Source organism: Phyllostomus discolor, chromosome 7 (genome assembly GCF_004126475.2).
Source record: "Phyllostomus discolor isolate MPI-MPIP mPhyDis1 chromosome 7, mPhyDis1.pri.v3, whole genome shotgun sequence".
Taxonomy (NCBI): domain Eukaryota; kingdom Metazoa; phylum Chordata; class Mammalia; order Chiroptera; family Phyllostomidae; genus Phyllostomus; species Phyllostomus discolor.
The window spans coordinates 105631471-105652279 of NC_040909.2; the positions used below are offsets into that span (position 1 = coordinate 105631471).

Below are 20809 nucleotides of genomic sequence, written 5' to 3' on the forward strand. Positions count from 1 at the left end.
AATGAAAGAAACATTCTAGATATCAATTTATCTTCTAAGAGTATTATCTATGTGATTGTAATCTGTATTTCCATATCCTATACATTTCTGAACAATACACTTCAACATTCAATGCATATTACCAGTATAAATCAGTTGGAAAATACTGAAGACTATTAGCAGCTATGAACATAATGCTAACACAGCACCTACCTTACTGGCAGTGTGGTGTAGTGGAAAGAGCTCTGGACTGGGAATCATGAGACCTGAGATCTAGTCCTGGCTCTTCCACGACTAGCTGTGTGACCTTGGGTAAGCCACTTAACCTCTCTGGACCTCAGTTTGCTCATCTGCAAAATGAAAGGGTTGGACTAGGTCAGTGGTTTTCAAACTGTGCCACGTGAGGCATGTAAGGGAATTTGCAGGCAATGAAGAAATCTTCCCCCAAATAATCAAAATTTAAAAGGCCAGAGGAACCCACTTATTATCTGTTCTTATAAATTTGGGTTCCACCTAAGGTTTTATTTTAAAGAAAATGTCTGCTACTAAAATCAAGTTTGAAAACCACTGGACTAGATGATTTCTGAGGTCCCTTTTAGTTGGAAAACTCTGTAATTCAACTTTTCTATATTTATATCTAAATATCATGCAGATAAAAACATACAGGGCTGATGGTCCTCTGGCCAAACTGCACCTATGTCAACTACTTTAGCCAACAGAGAAGTTCTCTGTTCTTTGTTCTGAACAATTTATTATTTATAGCTAATTATTTGTGCAAAAATAGAAGATACCCTCTAAATACCTTAGAGCAACCACTGTTGTATTTCCAAATATAGAAACATTTTTGGCCCAGCTGTGTCAAACCACCTCAAGTCTGGTTTTGTCTACCTTTGTTCAAAGATAACAACATACAATATTGGAAGATTTCTTACAAATTTCAAAGTGTAATTTATCTTTACTCTCAGATCAGCCATCTGGTTAGTACTATGACCTCAAGGATCTATTACTAGAAGAAAGATCTTTCCCCCCTAAACCAAACAGTGATATCCCAAGCAGGGCTAGGTCCCAAGCTGGGACCTATCATTTCTATGAGGTCCCCACTCTCCTATTTGAGGTCCCATTACTCAACTAGCAATGGAAACAATAAAGTTCATCAACTCACATTTTAATAGCAAAATATTAAAACACCCAGCCCACAAAAATAAGGTCTCACTGGTGCTTCCTTGAATCCCTCACATCTATTATAAGGTCAGTGCTACTCAGAGGATGTATGTATCTAAAACAACTTCATTGCCATTTGTCTGTCTGCTTCTTAGAAATGCCTGCCTCTATCTACACCTCACACGCCTGGGCAAATTCCAATTCTGAGTGTTTATTTGTTGTCCTTTCAAAGTGTATTAGGCAAAACTAACAAATATTAGTACGTGTCTTATACTAGCATACTCTTAAAGTAACTCAAATTCTGGTGGGAAGTTTGTTATGTCTCATAGATTTCTGGAAGGCGTTGTTTGTTTGTTTTTCAAGTTAACCTGAGGATACTTTATTTCCCTACCAGGCAGAAGAAACTTCCCAGTATGTAATCTAACCACATCAACACTGAGATCCTGATCATTGCGATCTCAGTGTCCGATGGTCCTAAACACGGAGGCCCATGGAGGCCTCAGCTATGTTACCTCAGGTAACCTGGGAAAGTTAAGTTTGGGATTCGGTTTCCTGCCAAGTACACGGGACTGGAAGGAAACAAGTCATAGTATTAAAAACAAACAAATGAACAAACAAAAAAAATCCCCTTAAAAGACAACTTAATTTATACTTTAATCCATTTCAAGCTATTTTTTCGCCTGTTCCTCAAAAACATAGACTGTAAAAAATAAAAAATAAAACCCCATAGACTGTAAACTATTTATGAAAGAAAACATTTTTAAAAAAATACTTGCCTCTAAAATAAAATATTTTAAATGTCATAATTGGCCACTACACACTGATAACCCCTTAGTAACATTTGCATAAAATAGTATAACATTAAAAAAATGAGGAATAGTGACAAGAAGTTATTATAAGATCATGACAATAAATAATGTAACAGGGCTAATCAACATCCTGCATGACAGGAACAAATTCTTTTCTCAATTAAAATGTTCTTTTTATTTTTAAGTGTGGGGGGCAGGGATATCACTACAAAGATTGTTTTAGGGGCAAACTGGTACAGCATCATACACCTTAGAATGGCATGGAAGAAACTTCACGATTCTAATCTTAGTCCTGTTACACATAAATAAGAGCCATAGTGCTCACTCCCCCAAGTTACGTGGCCATTTCCAACAGAATTTGTCCAAACTGACCTCATCTTCCTCTGGTAATCCCTGCACCAGTCAGTTATGCTGCCTTGTACCCAGTCGCCCACGTAGGAACTTTGCAGTCATGCAAGAACTGTCTTCTCCAGATCCAGCCCTGCCGTGGGTCTCTGTAGCGTCTCTAGCGCAGGTCCCTCTGCCCCGCCCTGGGTCTCTAGATCTCGGCACCATCACCCATGTGTCTGTCCTGTTCTGCCAGTGTCTCAGCCAGAGCAGAGTAAGATGCCAGTAGCCTCTTAAAGTTTTTTAAAACTTTTTTTTTGTAATTTAGACGCCTATATGTAGAAGATATAGATCAGGAGGTAACAGTTCTATTTTCTTAAGAGCCCCCAAACATTAGTAACTTAATAATAAACACATCTTCCTTGTCTTTTCTTAGATATGCAGTCTGTTAAGATTTTCCCAGAAGCAGCAGACACTGAATCAAAAGGGGGGTGTTAAGCCTTCTTGTCATAGTTTCAAAATAATCCAGTGAAAGTTCTATTCATGATTTGTTAAAAAGCAGGTGAATCTAGATAAAATTTTTACAAAACACCTTTCTACCGGTACTAAATAATGCGCCTGAAACAAAATATATTAAATATATTACAAATATATTTTACGAATATATTACAAATTCCCCTGCCTCCTCAAAAAGAAAAGCAAACCTAGCAGTTCATGACAACCCTTAGCGGTTTCTGTGTTTTGCTGTCCTCTTAGGGGGAGTGGGCTATTTAGACAGGGAGGGAGAGAGAGCTGAGTGGTACAGGACTGTCACTACTGGGCCACATGGAGTAAGTGCCTTCAGTCTCTCCATGGCTGAACAACCACCTAGGAGATCACTTCCCGAGCAGCATGCTAAAACCTTCAGAAATGAATGAAATGATGGCGGATGGTGGCCACTCCAGACATATACACATCATGCCTGGACCTTCAAGGATTACAATACAGCTGTTCAGAACCACCTGGGCCTTCTTCTCTCCCCCCACAAGAAGGTGGACACTCCGTCATGTGTCTCCTGGCACTCGCCATCTGCTCAACAGTTAAAAGACTCCTGTTACTGGCTGTCCCCTGCCTGTCGTAATTTCTGGCCATTGCTGACATAGTCAATTTCTACTGCTCCTTCTGTCTGGAGCTGTGCTTTCTTATTCTAACTTGTCATCTGTACATTTTGAGCGAAGCCCTCCAGTTTTTTGGTCAGTGAACCAATCACGGCATTTTGTTCCTGGGCTGTTGATGGCTACTTTCACTGTTGAGCGCATCTCAGAGATGCATCTTTTAAAACGGTAGAAAGCAAGAAAAACTCGAGACCATTCTGCATAATAATGAAAATGACCACATTAAGTTTAACTTTCATGATGCATTTGTTCAAGTAGTTTTGTTGTTGTTTTGTTTTGTGTGTGGTATTTTTCTTTGTTTTGTTTTAGATACCCACTCTGTGTTATACACTATCCTCTTTAGTGGGCATACACAGATGAACAAGAGCTAATCCCCCAACACCCTCTGGAAGATTACAATTTAATGCCATACTACATTGTTTGTGGAAGTGTACTGGCAAGAAATCTCTCGCCATCAAAACAACTTAATTGGAGCTATGACTTCTATATTTTCATACAGAACCTGAAGTTACCAGGTACCAAACAAACAGTACAATCATGGTATGGGAGATTGCAGTGGGAAAAGATCATTCCAGAATATACCCTGGAAAGAACAGGGACCATGGAGCTTATTCACGTTTTGGCTCTATTTGTTGGATGTATAGACTTCACCTCTATAAGCCTCAGTGTTTTTGTCCACAAAATGGGAATGATTATCTCAGAGCTACTGAGAGGATAATCTGAAAGAATCTACATAAAGAGCCTACCACATATTTAGCATTCAATAACCTGCAGCATTTGTTTTTAAGCTGGGGCACTGAGAGGCCGATGGTACAGAATTACAGTTAGAAGAGCATGGGCATTCAAGTCAGAGAATCTCCGCTCAGCACCCCATCAGGGCCTCTTACAAGCTACATGACCTCAGACACCTTACCCACCCTGCCAGAGTCCAGGCCACGGGACTATTAGGAAGGAGGTGCTATGTGTTAGTATGTAAATTATTGAGCACGGGGCCTGGTGCATCTTAAGTGCTCAGTAAATAATAACTATTTATGATCAGAAAGGCTTTATTAAATAGCAGATAATGCCTGAGTTAGCCTGTGGAGTATAAATACAACTGCGGCATGCAAGAACTACAGCAGAGCAGAAACAGCCTTCTGAATATAAACTGGACGTGAGCGGGGCGAGACCCTAGGAGAGCAGCAAGAAACAAGGCTGGGGAGTCCACGTTAAGACCGGAGTACAGGGAGCCCAAAATGTCCGCAAAAAACCATGCTTTCACATCATCTAATGCAACTTAATGCTATTTCACTTGAATCCTTCACAAATGAAAACATTTTTTTAATTCATTCCCACAGGGATGATTATCCACTTCTTGAAAGTTAAGTATCCATAAAGGACCTAACACAAAAGAAGAATGCACGAATATAGTATTACTTATATTTTTCACAAGAAACTGAATGCTATAGGTGATATATATTTAATCCTTACTCACAGTCGATTGATCCTGCAGTTCCTTGGAAAGTGTACATATTTACCTTTTCTCTTTAGAAATACAACAATATTGAAACCTCATTCATCTTACAGAAAAAAAAGAACCTAGTAGTTTAAGCTAGTATGTACTATGTTGACAAATGTTATATATTCAATGAACGTGGTTTTGAAATGACTACCTTCTGACCCTCCAGACTTCAGTGTCTTCTAACTTATTCCTTAAGCCAGGAAACCTGGCTGACTAGAAATCCTCTATTATAAAAAGATTTATAAAATATTACACTACTGCATTTACCCACTTGAGCAATTATAGAGAAGAATAAAAGAGGCAAAGGGGAATAAAACAATTCACAGTTGAGCTTTCTTTATTTACATTCTGCACATTAAAACATATTTTGTGCAACTGCAAGATTTCAGGTATGCAAATATGCTGATTTTTCCACTATGAAGGTTTGTGGCTGTAGTCAAATTCTTAGGGCCTTAGTTTTTCTTCAAGCATAAGACAAAGGGGGCCTGGCTGGATCCATACAACCCCTCCTAGCTGACAAATCATATAATTCTAAAGTTCAAGCAGGTCTTTTTAAAAAATATAATGTTTAATTATTGGAGGAGGAAATATATATTAATACAACTAAGTGGCCTTCACAATAAACTCTAGATGTATTAAACTGTAATTTAAAATATTCATACCTTAAAATGATGGTATATATTTGAAGGGAATTAATACTTAGCACCAACTTTTGAGATAGTTGGACTGGGGCAGTGTTACCCATAACAAAAACCAGTGATAATTCAATTTGATATCTTAAGCAAGAAAGATTCTCTGAATCAGAAAATTAGCATAACAGATGAAAATACAATATTAAAGACACATTATAACAACAAGCTGCAATATCAAAGCTGTGAAAAAGAATGAGAGCAATGCTAATTAATACAACACAAGTATTTTTGAAAATCCTGAATTTTTATGCATCTGCAGTCTCAAGAAATACAGCATTCTCTAACTGCTTTTCCTCACCTCACTCCATGTGAAAGTGCAAGTGTCTCAATGAACCATCACGGTGAGCAGTTTTAAGGAGGGCTTTTAACTTCTACGCTCTCTCTTCAAAAGTGGTCACTTCATTTAACCAGAGCCAAAAAAAGTTCATGTCCCCTTCTTCAGCTTCTCCCATCACAGAACAGCAAAATAAAGGTCTGCTGTAAATAATTAACTTTTACATACTCACAAGAGGTAGAAATTGAAATTTTCTATTTACTTTCCATAGTATTTTAGAAAGAAATAGTATAGCTTTTCAATGGTGATTTTGTTTTTCTAATTTATGTTCTACAATATTCTACGACAGCCCTACAAATCCAGTACAGTAGTTCAGGGACTCACCACAGAGCTACCTTTAAAAGAAAGAAGAATACATTTCACTGCTCCATACAGGAAAAAAAAAAGATTTTGTAGGTTTTGTCTCAGAGTATTCAATTTTTAGTAAATAATAATAATGCTTAAAAAAACCCCAAAAGATAGAACCAGTAACAATCATAGTTAAGGAGAGAAAAATGTTACATTTGCCAAAACCCACTCCTAAAACACGTGACAACGGTCTTGCAGCTCAAATTTGCAATCGTCACAACATGGAAGCCCCCAAAGTTGTAAACAAAATTCAGAGTGCTCTTTTATTCATGACATGTCAGGAACAAATTACCAAAATGTGTTTTCTCCTCAGGTGTCAGTTTTTCCCCCTTTTAGTGACTGATGGTTCCCAGTGTTATTACAGAAACAGATTGATCTTTTTAATGAGCCAGTTTAATAGACTCCAGAATCTCAACGTGGCTGCTCATCCATGTCAGACCATATGCACCAACAAAACATTCAGTAAAACAAAAAAAGCTCTGCTGTCAGACAGCACCGTACTCTATACCGCTGCCTACAGTGGGTCTGCATGTACGGATAAGTAATCAGAGAAGAGGAAAATGCATATGCAAACAAGATGCCGAAAATGTATGCAAAGGAATACTATAGAGGCCCATATTTTCTTGGCCCTGATCAAATTCCCACAAGATGAAAGTGTATTTACACAACATATTCCCATTACCCTTCCTCCTAACTCAAAGGAAGTCCGTTTGCCATTTTTCCATTATAACAAACATTTCTAGGTTCCACCTGACAAAGAATGCTCCACCCAAAGAGCAAGCTGGCTAATCCTGACTCCAGGAGTTTCTGCAGTCTATGAGCAGCGACAGGGAGAATAAAACTGAAGCTCTAAGAGAGTTCGACCTGGCTGAAGACAAACACGCATGCACACACAGCCACAGCTCACCACGACAAAAACGCTGACTTTCTGTGTCCTTTACATGAAGCTTTCAAATCTGTGTTAGCACATCATTCAGGGCTGACCTCAGCACTGTCCAAGGGAAGTCTAAAGGCAGAGTCCATTAAAATACAAAACACCACAAAAGAACCAGTGGGGAAATGGCTGGGAATACAGAGAGATGAATGAGGGAAATTTTTGTGTTGCCTGTTATGGCTGCTTCACAGTTAGGGTTTCTAGAATACACTGAGTCTATTTCCAGCTTTGCCTACAGGATTATCTTTACATTTATCACAGCTATCTATACATTCCCGTTACCCTCTCCTCCACCCAAGTAAATGTTCTTTGTCCCAATTTCCCACCCAGTCTCTTCCTAATTCTTTTACTACATTGTTGTGGGGGAAAAAAGGAGCTGAAACATCTCAATACCTGCACTCAGTATGGATTTCCTGCAGAGCAAATGGTTAGGAGCAGACAGAATGCACATGTGAATCATCTATCCTTGGGCCACTTCTTGGATTTCAGGATCATGTGGATGTGGCTCTCAGACACCTGGACTAAGCAGTTCCCTTTAAAAGCTAAAGTACTAAATGCTTACATATGGCCAAGGAAATAAGACTTGCAAAAATACGAAGTAGCACGATTAGCAGTTCATATATGAAGGTGGGTCTACAGTATGCCAGAAGTAAACTAATGTTTAACATTTACTTCAGCAACTTTAAACTATTAAGAGGTCCTATGTCAAGAGAAGATAAATTCAAGAAATTGTAGCATAAAAATTATAGTAACTATATGTAAACTGGCTTGCTATTAATAACCTTCTGATTTGCAAAGCAGCTGATACATTTAGGGGCAGCCAAGTCAGTTACACATAGATGTCTCTGAGCAGCTCCAAGGACTGTAAACTCCTATCAATCTGGAATGTAACTGTGGCCAAGTGTTGACCTTTCAATGGCTGCTATACTCATGCCTGATTAAAGAGAGAATATATAAATGGGGAAAGAAAACAAAGTACATAGCAGACAAGTTTTCTTTTTTTTAAAATGTCTTTTTAAAATTTTATTTATTATTTATTTCTAGAGAGAAGGGAAGGGAGGGAGAAAGAGAGGGTACGAAACATCAATGTATGGTTGCCTCTCGTGTGCCCCCTACTGGAGACCTGGTCTGCAACCCAGGCCTGTGCCCAGACTGGGAATTGAACTGGTGACCCTCTTGTTCACAAGCCACTCAGTCCACGGAGCCACACCAGTCAGGGCAACAAATAAGTTTTCGAACACTGTTTTCATATTCATATTCTCCATATTTCACTACTGCCATGTAAAATGTTTCTAGTAAGACTTTGCATTCCTACATTAGAAAATTATTATATATGATCATGAAACAGTAAAGAAAATTATTTTAGTAAGATGCATGAGCATTTTCATGTATATGCCTTATTCAACAACTACTTTGTTGAAGGGACTTTGTTTTACATTTTTCTGAATTCTCATTAAGAGAGTAGAGTTTCTGATAGGATAAATACTGGCTGACAAATAAAATTTTTTCAGCAAAAATGTCATTTATTATCTTTATTATTTAACTCTTATCTTCACTCAGTTCACCTAGCTTCCTAGAAGATTTATCTTGGTTCACATAAAAGCAAATTAAATAGCTATTGCATTGTATTTACTGAGCAATACATAAAGGCCAGCTTTCAAAACCATCATATTTTGAGACAATTTAGAACAGCACATTTCCTAACACTGAAGAGGAAAATATGGGTTGAATTATAAAATAAATGACAGTTTTAAAATTGTGTGTCTAAGAACCCTTAGGGGCACCTGGCACATCTGAATATCATTCATCTTTACCATTTACTTTAATATTATTTGCAACAAAGAATAAGCTGCACAAAAGCCTGACACAGGCCAGAGGTTCAACGTTCTGTAGCATCCCAGGCTAGAGAAGGGTCCCCAAGATGGACACTTTAGCTTATTGCTATTTTGCAAGAGGTGAAGGTCAAGCAATGTAGATGTCACATGAAACATGTCCTCATACCAGAGGTACAAGGGAAAGGCCATGGTCAGTCCACAGTCCTCCCTCTCACCTGTCTGGAGTTCGCCTCTTCCCGTTTTCGTTCACATCGAGAAGCAGCTCTGAGGAGTCAACAGGTGAGGTGGTGCTGGCATCCAGAAGCAGCTGTTCGTGCTGGGCGAGGTACTGGGCAGGGTTCTGTTTGGCCAGCCTGGCGCAGTGCAGGAGTTCGCGCTGCAGCAGGGGCAGGTTCGCCTGCAGGGGCATCACAAGAAGACAAGGATGAACCTAGCCTGCTTTCCAACACGGACGGAGCAGGCAATGTGACTAAACACAGATGTCCCTGAATGTAGGCAGCAGGGCTGATTCTCAGGCACACACCTCAGCCCTGGGCTATGTGGCCAGTCTTTCCCTGAGCCCGGATTGCCCCAAGCGTGAGGTATCTGACCTTTGTAAGTCACCTCACCTCCCCTGCTTCCAGGCCACTAAGAACATTGGGACTGGCACCTCTTTATGTTTAAGGTCCTTCATGCTAGAACATACTGATTATAAGCTCTACAGGATATGACGTTCTGGCTCTGTCCATAAGCATCTTTTGCTTTTTCACCACAGAAAACAGAGGGTATGTGAAATACATACATACTTCAATTAATTTCAAAATAGGCTTCCTGACATATTCATTTTTGTGTCTAGTAACTTACCCAGGTAAAACAGGCTAATCCTATGATATATCTCTGGTCAACTATTAACTTGAAGAAGAAAAAATATAGAGAGATGAAAGTAGACATTACTTTTAGGAATAGTCAGATTCATTTAAGGACATTACATGTAAGTAATGCCCCGAGTATGGTCAGATATTCCAGGTAGAATTCATGCACAAAGCGGCACACACAGGAGGTGTACACAAATAATCTGCTGTCATCCTTATTCTAAAAAATACATGTATTTTAATAGAAGGAATCCTGTGTACCCATCACTCTCACTCCTCACCAAGACCGGCACTTTGCAAAAGACTCTCAGAACATGCTTGTTGATACATAATTCTGGCAATCTCAAATGCAATCATAGGGAAGGAGAAAATTTCACACACAGTAAAGCATTAAAATGAAAACGGAATTTTACTCTAAAAAGTAAACTTACTCTGACATTATCAATCCAGGTTGTTGTTGCTTTTTTTTGTTTTTCTTCTCTCACTTTCTATTTTTTATTCTTTCCAAGGGGAGGAGAACAGAGTGAACAGTGTGGCAGAGTGAATGGCACTCATCCCCAATGACACTTAACTCCCAAATTCAAGGAAAGGTCAGAAACATAAATCTCTGCAACACAAGGGTTTATCTGTAGAAACCAGGTGCCATGTACATTAACTAACCCGTCAAGAAGAAAAGCACTTCTGAATAAAGGAGGTTCCAGCTGGGCCCTCTAGAGTATCAGGGACAGGCAAAAAGGCTGGACTTGAAACCCAAGTCCATTTTCCAAGATATTAACCAAGGAACCATCTCATAATAATGCCAAAGCATATTTCTGCAGAAGGTATAAATAAAATACTAGGGTACTTGCTAAAGATAAGCACATATCACACACTGTAGCAATGAAAATAACTTCCTACACCAGAACAATGCTAAAAATAAAGGCTTTACAGTTACTCTACAGCACAGGTGGCAAACGCAAGGCCTGTGGGCCAAATCCAGCCTGGCACCTTGTTTCCATCTGGTGGCAGCGCCAAGCTCTCACTTAACTGTTAAGGGTTAGTTACATTTATACAGTCCTAACATTACTTTCAGCCATTTGAAGGCAACTGCGAGGCTGATGTGGCCCTCGGTGAAAATGAGTTTGACACTCCTGGTCTAAAGGATCATGTGGGCAATAAATATATTTCCAAGTGTTTTTTAAAACTGTCTTTTTTCCTAGTGAAGGTAGATCTCAAAATATATGCGCCATCAATAAAATTAAAAAAATAGCAACTCCATGTGAACATTTAAAAAGTTTTAAGAATCATTCTGAAGTGTAAGATTTTAAATGTTCATAGCAATGCTATTTATAATAGCCAAATGCTGGAAACAGCCTAAGTGCCCATCAGTGAATGGGTAGACCAAAAAACTGTGGTACATTTACACAATGGGATACTACACAGCAGAAAGAAGGAACCCTGACCTTTTGGGACAGCATGAATGGAACTGGAGAATATTATGCTAAGTGAAACAAGCCAGGCAGTGAAAGACAAATACCATATGATCTTACTTATAAGAGGAATCTAATGAACAAAATCAACTAAGGAACAAAATAGAACCACAGGCATGGAAACAAGGAACAGACTGACAGCGACCAGAGGGGAGTGGGGAGGGGGATAATGGTGTAAAGATGGGGAAGGGACTAGACAAAGAACATGTATGAGTGACCCACAGACATGGACAACAGTGTGGGAATTGACTGTGGGAGTGGGGGAGGGTGGGGGTAGATAGAGGAGGGCAAAAATTCAGAAAGGTGTAATAGAATAACAATTTTAAAACATGATTTAAAAAAAGATTTAAATTGTCCAAAACAATATACTGCAAACCTCTCTACTCCTGATCCTTTCAAAAAGTGCCAAAGATAAAAAATAGTAGGACAAGAATGCACTCATAAAGGACACAAAAAGGCTTGGCTCCTATGGCTCAGTGGATTGAATGCCAGCCTGAGAACCAAAAGGTCACCAGTTCAATTCCCAGTCAGGGCACATGCCTGGGTTGCAGGGTAGATTCCCAGTAGGGACCACACAAGAGGCAACCACACATTAATGTTTCTCTCCCTTTTTCCCTCCCTTCCCCTCTCTCTAAAAATAAATAAAATATTTTTAAAAAGCTGACATAAAATATCTTCAGAACTCTATTAACAAAGCATGAGATTCAGAATAATGAGACAGGAGGGGGGAAAAATCAACAATATCCCATGACCTCCTTCATAGTATCTCCAGCATCCTCATCAAGAGGAGGCACCTGGGGTGTCCTAACTCCCACCCCCCATATGCACTACAACCAAGGCTGCTGCCCTGCTGTATGAAACAGATTCAGTTGGAACCACAGGTACAGGCTCTATCTGAACATGCAGAGACCTTTCAAAAGCAATCAGATTCCTCCTCTCAGGAATGCTAGCAATATTTAACCAAGCAGGCAAACATAGTTATGCCAGCTCGGAGAGACAAATTCCTGAATGATAATCAGGAGAATTGACTCACAGGCTGGACATCTTGTGTGCAGATGTGTTTTGGCAAAGCATTCCCTGGCTTCCATCCAGCAACAGCCTTAATATATTCAGTACAAAAGCTGATTTTAAGATACATAAAATAGTAATCCTGGAGACAAGTTATAAAATACGCATTTATTTGGGTTTGTGTTATAGATAGTAACTTCTTAGTTTCAGGACCAAATATGTTTTTGCAAAGACGACTGTTAAATAATGGATATGGTTAAAGCATAAATAAACTTTTTAACTGATGTCTAAAAATTAAGATGCTTATAAGAAAAGATGTTGTATCTACGACTGCTTTCACCAAAAAATTTTATTTGAATTCATCTTATCTATATTTTGGTGGGATTCCTAACTTCATGTTTACTACAATCCCTGTCACACGACTGAGTGATTAATAGTAAACACGCATGCCTCCAGTCTCAAATTTAAATGTATGGATGGCACAAGACAAGAGGCTTTCACGTGGTACTCAGTTTAATTTAGTGATTCCATAAACATCTTCTTCCAATTTAAAAAATATGGTAATACAAAGCAATTTTGTTTGCTCTAATTCTGGTGCCAGATTAGGTAATTAGAATGGTGTCTAATATCCTTCCAGTAAATGTTTCTCCATAAATGCAAAATGGAATCGAGGGTCTGAGGGTTACATTAGCTTAATGAAAACAAGACTTTAATGCATATTGTTAGAGCAATGTTTGAATGCACTTATTAAGGCCCGAGTTCCCACAACCATATGGTTTTTGTCATTAATGTCTCCTTTGAGAAAAAGCACTAAAATTAGGGGGAAAAAAGTTATATCTTTGATTCCAATGATCCCAACTAAATGATATGGTAACCATATGGTGTGCAGCGGTGATAGAAGAACATGGAAGTGTCCTTGTAAGCTTTTAAAAAATTTTTTGGCTGCCAACTTGACCCTGAAAGGAGCCTTTTTTTTCTCCATTCCTTTTCTTTTTTTTTTTCCTTGTAAGCAAAGAAACCAGTGGTATTTGCACAGGAAATGGCATTCACATGATGAAGTCTTTGCAGAAAACAACTCTCAGAAAAGCAAAGATTCTACACTCAACTGACATGTTCAAAAATAATTTGCTTTTAAAAATATATGATTGTAGTATAAGCCATTTTGGAGGGGAAATACTAATACATCATACCTGTTACCTTAAATACGCAATTAGAAAAGAATGAAAAGAACATAATTAAAATCCGGATTTCCATATAAAAAGAGCTAATGTATTGGTTTGTAAACATTTTCAGAACAAATTATTTCATTTCACCTCAGTACGCGTAACAGCAGGAAAGCCTTACCATCCATAAAGTTTTGAATTTGGGCTCAGTTCACACAAGCCTTTCTAGACATTTGGATAGTTACTGGAACCTTATGTGTCTGATTAAAAAAAAAAAAAAAGAGATGGAATTTCACACAGGACTCTGGTCAGTTATATTTCTGGTGTCTCCCATATACAGAGTTCTAAGAATTGAAAGGGAAGGTAAATACTCCTGGCAAAGAATGGAATCACAGGCTTCTTGGAGTGCTCATTTTGAAAGTAACCTTTAAAGGTGATGGCAAAGAATCTTTCTCATTAGTCAATCTGCAAAGCTTACCGTTAGTATACAAATAGGTTTGTTCTGCCCTGGCTGGGTGGCTCAGTTGGTTGGAGCATCGTCCCCTGCACCAAAAGGTTATGGGTTAAATCCCTGGTCAGGGCACATACCTAGGTTGCAGGTTCAATCCCCAGTTGGGGCACATATGTAGGGGAGGGAACCAATCGATGTTTTTCTCTTACAATGAAGTCTTTTCTCTGTCTCTCTCCCCCCTCCCTCTCTCCCTTCTTCCCTCTCTAAAATCAATAAACATATCCTTGGGTGACAATTTGTAAATGGTATTTTAAATGGGTTTGTCCTTCCACGTTATTCACTGACAACCTACAAAGCCTGGGCAATATACATACCCAAATCCAAGGAGCCCTAGTAATCTGCTTTCCTATCAAAATTATCAATTCTTTTAGCACCCATCAGTGAATTAGTCACTTGCTTTGTTGAACAAAAATGTCCTTTCTTTCTACTGTGCACCCTTTTCATGTTTTCCAGTTGCTTTACTGAAGAGGTGGTAGTTGGAGGAGCATGGAAAACTGAGGACTCAAAACTGCCTATAACCCATACCTCAGACAATACTCAGATAGACATACCCTGGATCTGTCACTTATTCCCAATTTCTTAACCGGCTAAGGGATGAGGGTTGTTGCAAAAATAAAGAGACGGAAAAAACTTGGGAAAACTAAAAAGTACAGCCAATGTCCTGTTCATTCTAAAGACAAGCAAGATATAAAATGTAATTCAAATGACCAAAGAACAAACTTTACTTTAGGTTTCTTTACTCAAAGAGATTTCTCAACTCTTCTTCCAAGTTAACTATTCATAGTATTATAATATTAAGGCTACTTTAACCCTGGACTCAGTTGGTTGGAGCATCATCCCGTAACCAAAAAGGTTGTGGGTTTGATTCCTGGCCAGGGCACATGCTTGAGTTGTGGGTTTGATCCAGGTTGGTGCACACACAGGAGGCAGCCAATCAGTGCTGTCTCTCACTTCAATGTTGCTCTTCCCCTCATTCTCTCTCTTTCTCTCTAAAAGCAATGAAAAAGTGTCCCTGGGTGAGGATAAAAGTTTTTTAAAAAGGCTTCTTCAGAAAGGAACATAAAACCATATATGTTCAGATAGTTTTCGTCCATTAAATGAAGTCAAAGCACCCTTACATTTCTGAGCCCCTCCCTCCTAAACAGAAACACTGTTGTGACTTAGCAACAATATGGCTCGAAATCCTTTCCAGACCAGTGAGCTGTGCAATACCTTCAAAAATGGGATGACGAAAGGTCGCAGTGGGAAGTTAGTAGCTTCTTGCAGTTTGGAATGAAATTCTTCAATTGTCAAAGTAGAGTTCTGTGGAAGAAAATATGTATTATAAACACATTTGTCTCTTGGTAAATAGTAAAAACACCAAGACTAATAAATTATTAATACTGTTATAACATAGTGTAATAACCAGCAGACACACATATAGGAAGCAGTATTTTCAATATAAAACTGTCTGACTTTGCAAAAAAATATCATGTTATAGTTTATTGTATCACCCACCTCTAAAAATAACAGCTGAAAATGAAGCACAATAAATACAGTACTTTGAGAATAATGTGCATAGTTTTGTCAGAGAAGGCTCTGCAATTGTGAAGGACATTTTAATATTACCTTTATGGAAAACAAACACATTTGGATGTATTTAAAAGCTCAACTGATCACGTAATAAGCCAAAGGCAAGTGTCAGAATCTCAATTTATCCCACATGTCATGTCTGTGTTATCACTGGTACAAGTATTCTTCCCCTGTCCTTTCATCTTACATTCTTTCTTTGTCTACCAAAGCATCTTTGCTCAGGATAACAGCTTAGTTGGGTAGTGTGTTGTGCTATTAAAGCCAAAGAAAATGTTTGGGCCTTCTCTGATTCGCTGAGTCTTATAGAAGATAAAAAAAGTTCCCATTTATCAAAGCTATTTTATTTAGCATTGAGGCAATATATATTGCTCAACCCAATAGAGACTGCAGAATGACTCAAATTCACCCCTAACCTATTCCATATAAACAAGCCCAAAATACTCAGGGTTTGTATCCTGCAGGGAGTAATGTATATTGATGAAAGCATCTACTTAACAGACAACCAACCTATTATTAAAATGTTGAGTAAATTAACTATATTTGGCTCATTTTCCTTAGTCCCTAGGCAGAATCACAACTACAAATGTAGGTCTCAACTTCAAATATTCCATTGTCCTTATGCCTGACAAAATTGGACATTTGTGACCACACAGCTTTAGAATAGTGTTTCCCCATGTCTTTTATACAGTTCCTTTTCCTTTTATGACCAAGTATGGGGCACCAAGATCTAAACTTTTATTCCCCCAGATTCACAATATCTTAACATAAAATTATGAATAAACACTAGCTTCCTCTCTGTGACAGACAGGTTAGGAAGCCTATTTTTTAAAACTTTTCATTCTGTTTCTCTTATTTTTTTCAGTTGGTAAATATCTTTAAAATTTTTAATTAATTATTTTCATTGGGGTGATATTGGTTAATGAGATTAAATAGGTTACATTTCCATAGATCACATTTCCATGACACAGGAGCTGTACATGGCATTGTACACCCATAACCTGAAGTCAATTCATCACCACATAGTAGGCACTTGACCCTTTACTATCCCCCCACCTTGTTTCCATGGCTCGTTTTTTAAAGCTGCACCAGTTGCGTTTTGCACATGAAAACAGATACTAATATTTTTCTAAGCTCTGTCTAAATAACAGCATAATGAGATTCATTATGATTTATTACCTGAGTGCAAATCATGGGCCTGTCACTACCATTTGGGTCAACTTGTGTATTTCCCTTCTGTAAACCTCTGTTTCCTCACATACAGAATGTGTACAAAAATCAGTACCTCAACGTACAGTCCGAAGATGTAATTAAAACGGCCTTTGTAAAAGCTTGTAGTCAATGCTCAAAACAAACTCCACTGCCTGGACACTCACTCATTTGATAAATGTTCACTGCCTGCCTAATACCTGCAAAGCACTATTAACTAATGTTTCCCTGTAAATTATCTCCATAAGGTTTTTAGGTAAATAAATATATTTTAAAAGCTATACAATCAAAAAAGTATGCCAGTTAAGATGTGGAAAAAATCTTAAAGCTATCAAATCTTTCTATATTTAAAGTTATGGAAACCACTGTTAAAGACATAATCAAATTCATAAAGCAGTTGTCAAAAAAAATTCTTACTAGTAACAACATATTCACTGTTTGCTTAATACAGTGACTGTTCTGGATTTACTCTGTGGTTCCTTGGTCTAACTTATTTAGATGTTGAAAAGCCTATTATGCAAAACTCAAGAAATAAATAAAAGGGAAAAGATAAGTGACTTGACGAGAGTAACTGCAGTATGCTGACATTCTTCTGTCAAAATCACCTTCCTGTCCTGGAAGAGTACAAGGTGAAGCTGATGGGCTGTGGCAAACTCAAAAGCTTTTGTTCTTAGAGTGCAGAGGAGAGGGAGACGACATTTGAAAACGGAATTGCAAAACCCCTGTTCATGTGTGAGACTTCAGTGTGATGCATGTCTACGGCACTAGGCTCTCACCCGGATTTTTCATTCTGGGGCTTCTCTGACAAGACAGAACTGGAATGTCTTTGCCCCTGATAAATCCACATAATAAAAATAAATGATCTATTTCTAGAAAAAAGACACTTCTGCCTATCACCTGAATCTCAGTTCTAGTGTAAGGCCTGGATGATAAAAGGACTGAGTATGTGACTCACAGCTTCTGCAGGACTCGGTTTACTATGGGAAAACTCCCTGCTAAATGAGAATCCTCTACTTATATTTGAAGTCACAGTAAATGCAAAAGCGATTCAAGACCCTAAAAATGATATTATGTTCTCATGTCTAGTGTGATATAGAATATACTATAATGTTCCCAAGTCAACTGAGAATAATGTTCTATTCTTACACTAATAATTTAAGTAATTCTACCTAAAACAAAGAATTTTTTCTTCAAAAACCAATTAGCGGTCCCAGTGGCTGAGGGGAGAGGAAATGAAGGTGTTAGTGATTTTAGTTACAGATGCTCCAGTTGGGGAGATGACAAAGGTCTGGAGGTGAGCAGCAGTGATGGCTGCACGACAGTGAGCCCTTCCCTTGGAAATGGTTAAAACGGTAAGTTTTATGTTACATATACTTTACCACAACAGTTTTTAAATGTTATTAGCCCTAAAAATAAAAGCACATAAAAGAATATGTTATTTGTTATAAATTTTTGTTCATCTAGGCTAATAATAAAAGTCCCCTAAAGCAACTAAGTTAAAAAGAGCACCCAATTAGATTAAGTGACTCATTAGCATAACAAAAATATGTTGTCATTGTGGAAAGGCACTGGACATGCTACGATTATATACTTATTGAATTCTATACATACATACACATTTACGGCCAAAATAACAGCAAGTTTGGATAACCCTATCTTTATTGGTCATATAGTAAAAGAAGCCACAGTGGGGGTCAACACACAATGCAGAATCAAAAGCCCTGTTATATAGAATTATTAGACTTGCATACAATCTCCAGCAGTAGACACTATTAGAACAAACTAGCAGTGACAAAGACGACCGTATTTTGAATCTCTCCCCCACCCCCAAACACACACACACACACACACACACACACACACTCTCTCTCTCTCTCTCTCTCTCTCTCTCTCTCTCTCTCTCTCTCCCCCCAGAGAATTGGGCTGATTTCCATTTGCTTACCACCAGTCCTAGTACGAGGGTGCGAACTCTCTCTCCTATCTCTGGCGAAATGTCATTGCCAAACTGCTGCAGGGTAGTTAGGAACCGTTTCAGCTTACTGAGTTGCCTGGCGCCACAGGCTGGGGGCAGCTGTTGATTAGCCAGAGAAGAAGAGGAAGAAGAGGAAGGCCCATTGCTAAAGCCATTGGGCGGCGAGGGGGCACCATTCAAGGCTGTGGGTGAATGGCTTGTGCCATTAGTTACTGTCAAGGGCACAAAATCAGAAAGAAAAACTTATAGAGAAATGCACGAGGAAATGACAACCAAGCTTCCTTCCCTTTAAATCTTGTGGATTTTGTAATTTAAAAACGGTTGGATATAATATTAGTTTCAGGTATATAATCCAGTAATCAGACATTATCTCCCAAAGTGATCACCCCAATAAATCTACCCACCTGACACCACATATAGTTATTAAAATATTATCGACTATATTCCCCGTGCTGTAAACAAAAAAATAAAAATATGCTTAAAGTTAAAATAAAACTGCTGGACCTTTTTTGTAAAATGCTTTGACTTCACAGGATCACCACAGGCTCTGGTATTCTATAATTAAATGAGTCTACTCCTCACGCTGCATGAGGGTATTCTGCACAGAAGCTGATTATAAATGGAGTCGGCTGTGACACAGAGACAGCCCTGCCTCCCATGTGCACATATGCCAACCACCTGAAATGTTTCCAACACAGAACAAACATCGCTTGGATGTCAGCCTTTTGTCACCAGCTTACATCAATATAACAGGAGTATTCCTTTCTAAACTGCTCCCCTAGAGAAAGTGTACATTTGGTGGAGACTAAATTTATCACTGAACATTTTTAATCATGTTTTGTACACACAACTGACAGCTGTGTTTATAAAAATTGGACTTTCAAGTTTTAACCTTCTACCACCCAATTAGAAGGCTATTTTCTCCCCCTCATATTTCTTAACTACTTCTTTAGGGAAAATGCAAATCTTATGTAAGAAGCCAAAATATATATGGTAATTATCAAGGACTTATTCCAAAAAATTCAAAGGGTACATATCTACCCCAATAATAACAGTTGGTAGTAATGTGGTAAATTCATTCCCGATAATATTTATTTGAAAATCAAGATGATAATCCATAACTAGTGGGCTAGAAAAATTTGCACATTTCTCACTAAAGAAAATGGTGATTTTATAATGTTAAATCAATTAATTGGACAAACTGATCTTTACCAAAGATTGCATTTTTAAATATGATTTTAATAAACTATCGCCAACAATTGTTGGAATTGATGTTTTAAGTGCTCCATTATTCTTAAAGTTTCAGGATAGTAAGAAAAAAAAAGGGGGGCTCATGTCCTAAATGAGTACCTGACCAATCTGTCAAGAAATGATAGCTCACTAAGACTTCTCACAGGAGACATAGGCCCATCACTATGGCTTTGGTTAACAACAAAACAAAAATAAGACGACAGGATTACAACTTGGCACTGTCGCAGCCTGCTGCTCCTTACACTTTTGGAAAGGTCTTTTAAATGGCAATGCAACACTGCATAAACAGCCTGGGGTGTGTATTCTGTCAGTCCCTTTTAATCCCATGAGTCTATTTTTTGCCTGTTATTTTCTTATTCATATAGATTTAACGGCACGTGGTCTATAAACACTATTATCTGCAACAGATAGCACTCATTCATTTCACAAATCCTTGATGACAACTTTAACCAGAACTTTGAGACTGATGGAATCAAAGCTACATGCTATCCCTACTACAATATACAGGAAGGAAGGGGAAGTTGCGATTCTGTCAGAATATTCTGTCTTTTCCTTGGATGAAACAGAAAGCAACACACTCCATTGATTCAGAACACAAGGCTTGAGCCAAGATGGAATGGACAGTTTTAAGAAGAGAAAGATGCTCCTTATTTCAGAAAGTTTTCTGTATGCAACTTTTGCATAAGATCTTTTTTTATGCAAAGAGATTTTTTAAAACATTTTAAGCTAAAA

The 20809-nt window shown here is 38.2% G+C and overlaps 1 protein-coding gene across 1 annotated transcript in view; it reads right to left on the bottom strand.

The window, feature by feature from the left end:
- RUNX1T1 (RUNX1 partner transcriptional co-repressor 1) overlaps positions 1 to 20809 on the bottom strand; it is a 163000-nt gene that overhangs the window by 40026 nt on the left and 102165 nt on the right. The window contains 3 exon segments of the mRNA XM_036031234.1: positions 9290 to 9471; positions 15289 to 15378; positions 18797 to 19038. Of these exon segments, the coding sequence (XP_035887127.1) occupies positions 9290 to 9471; positions 15289 to 15378; positions 18797 to 19038 (514 nt within the window).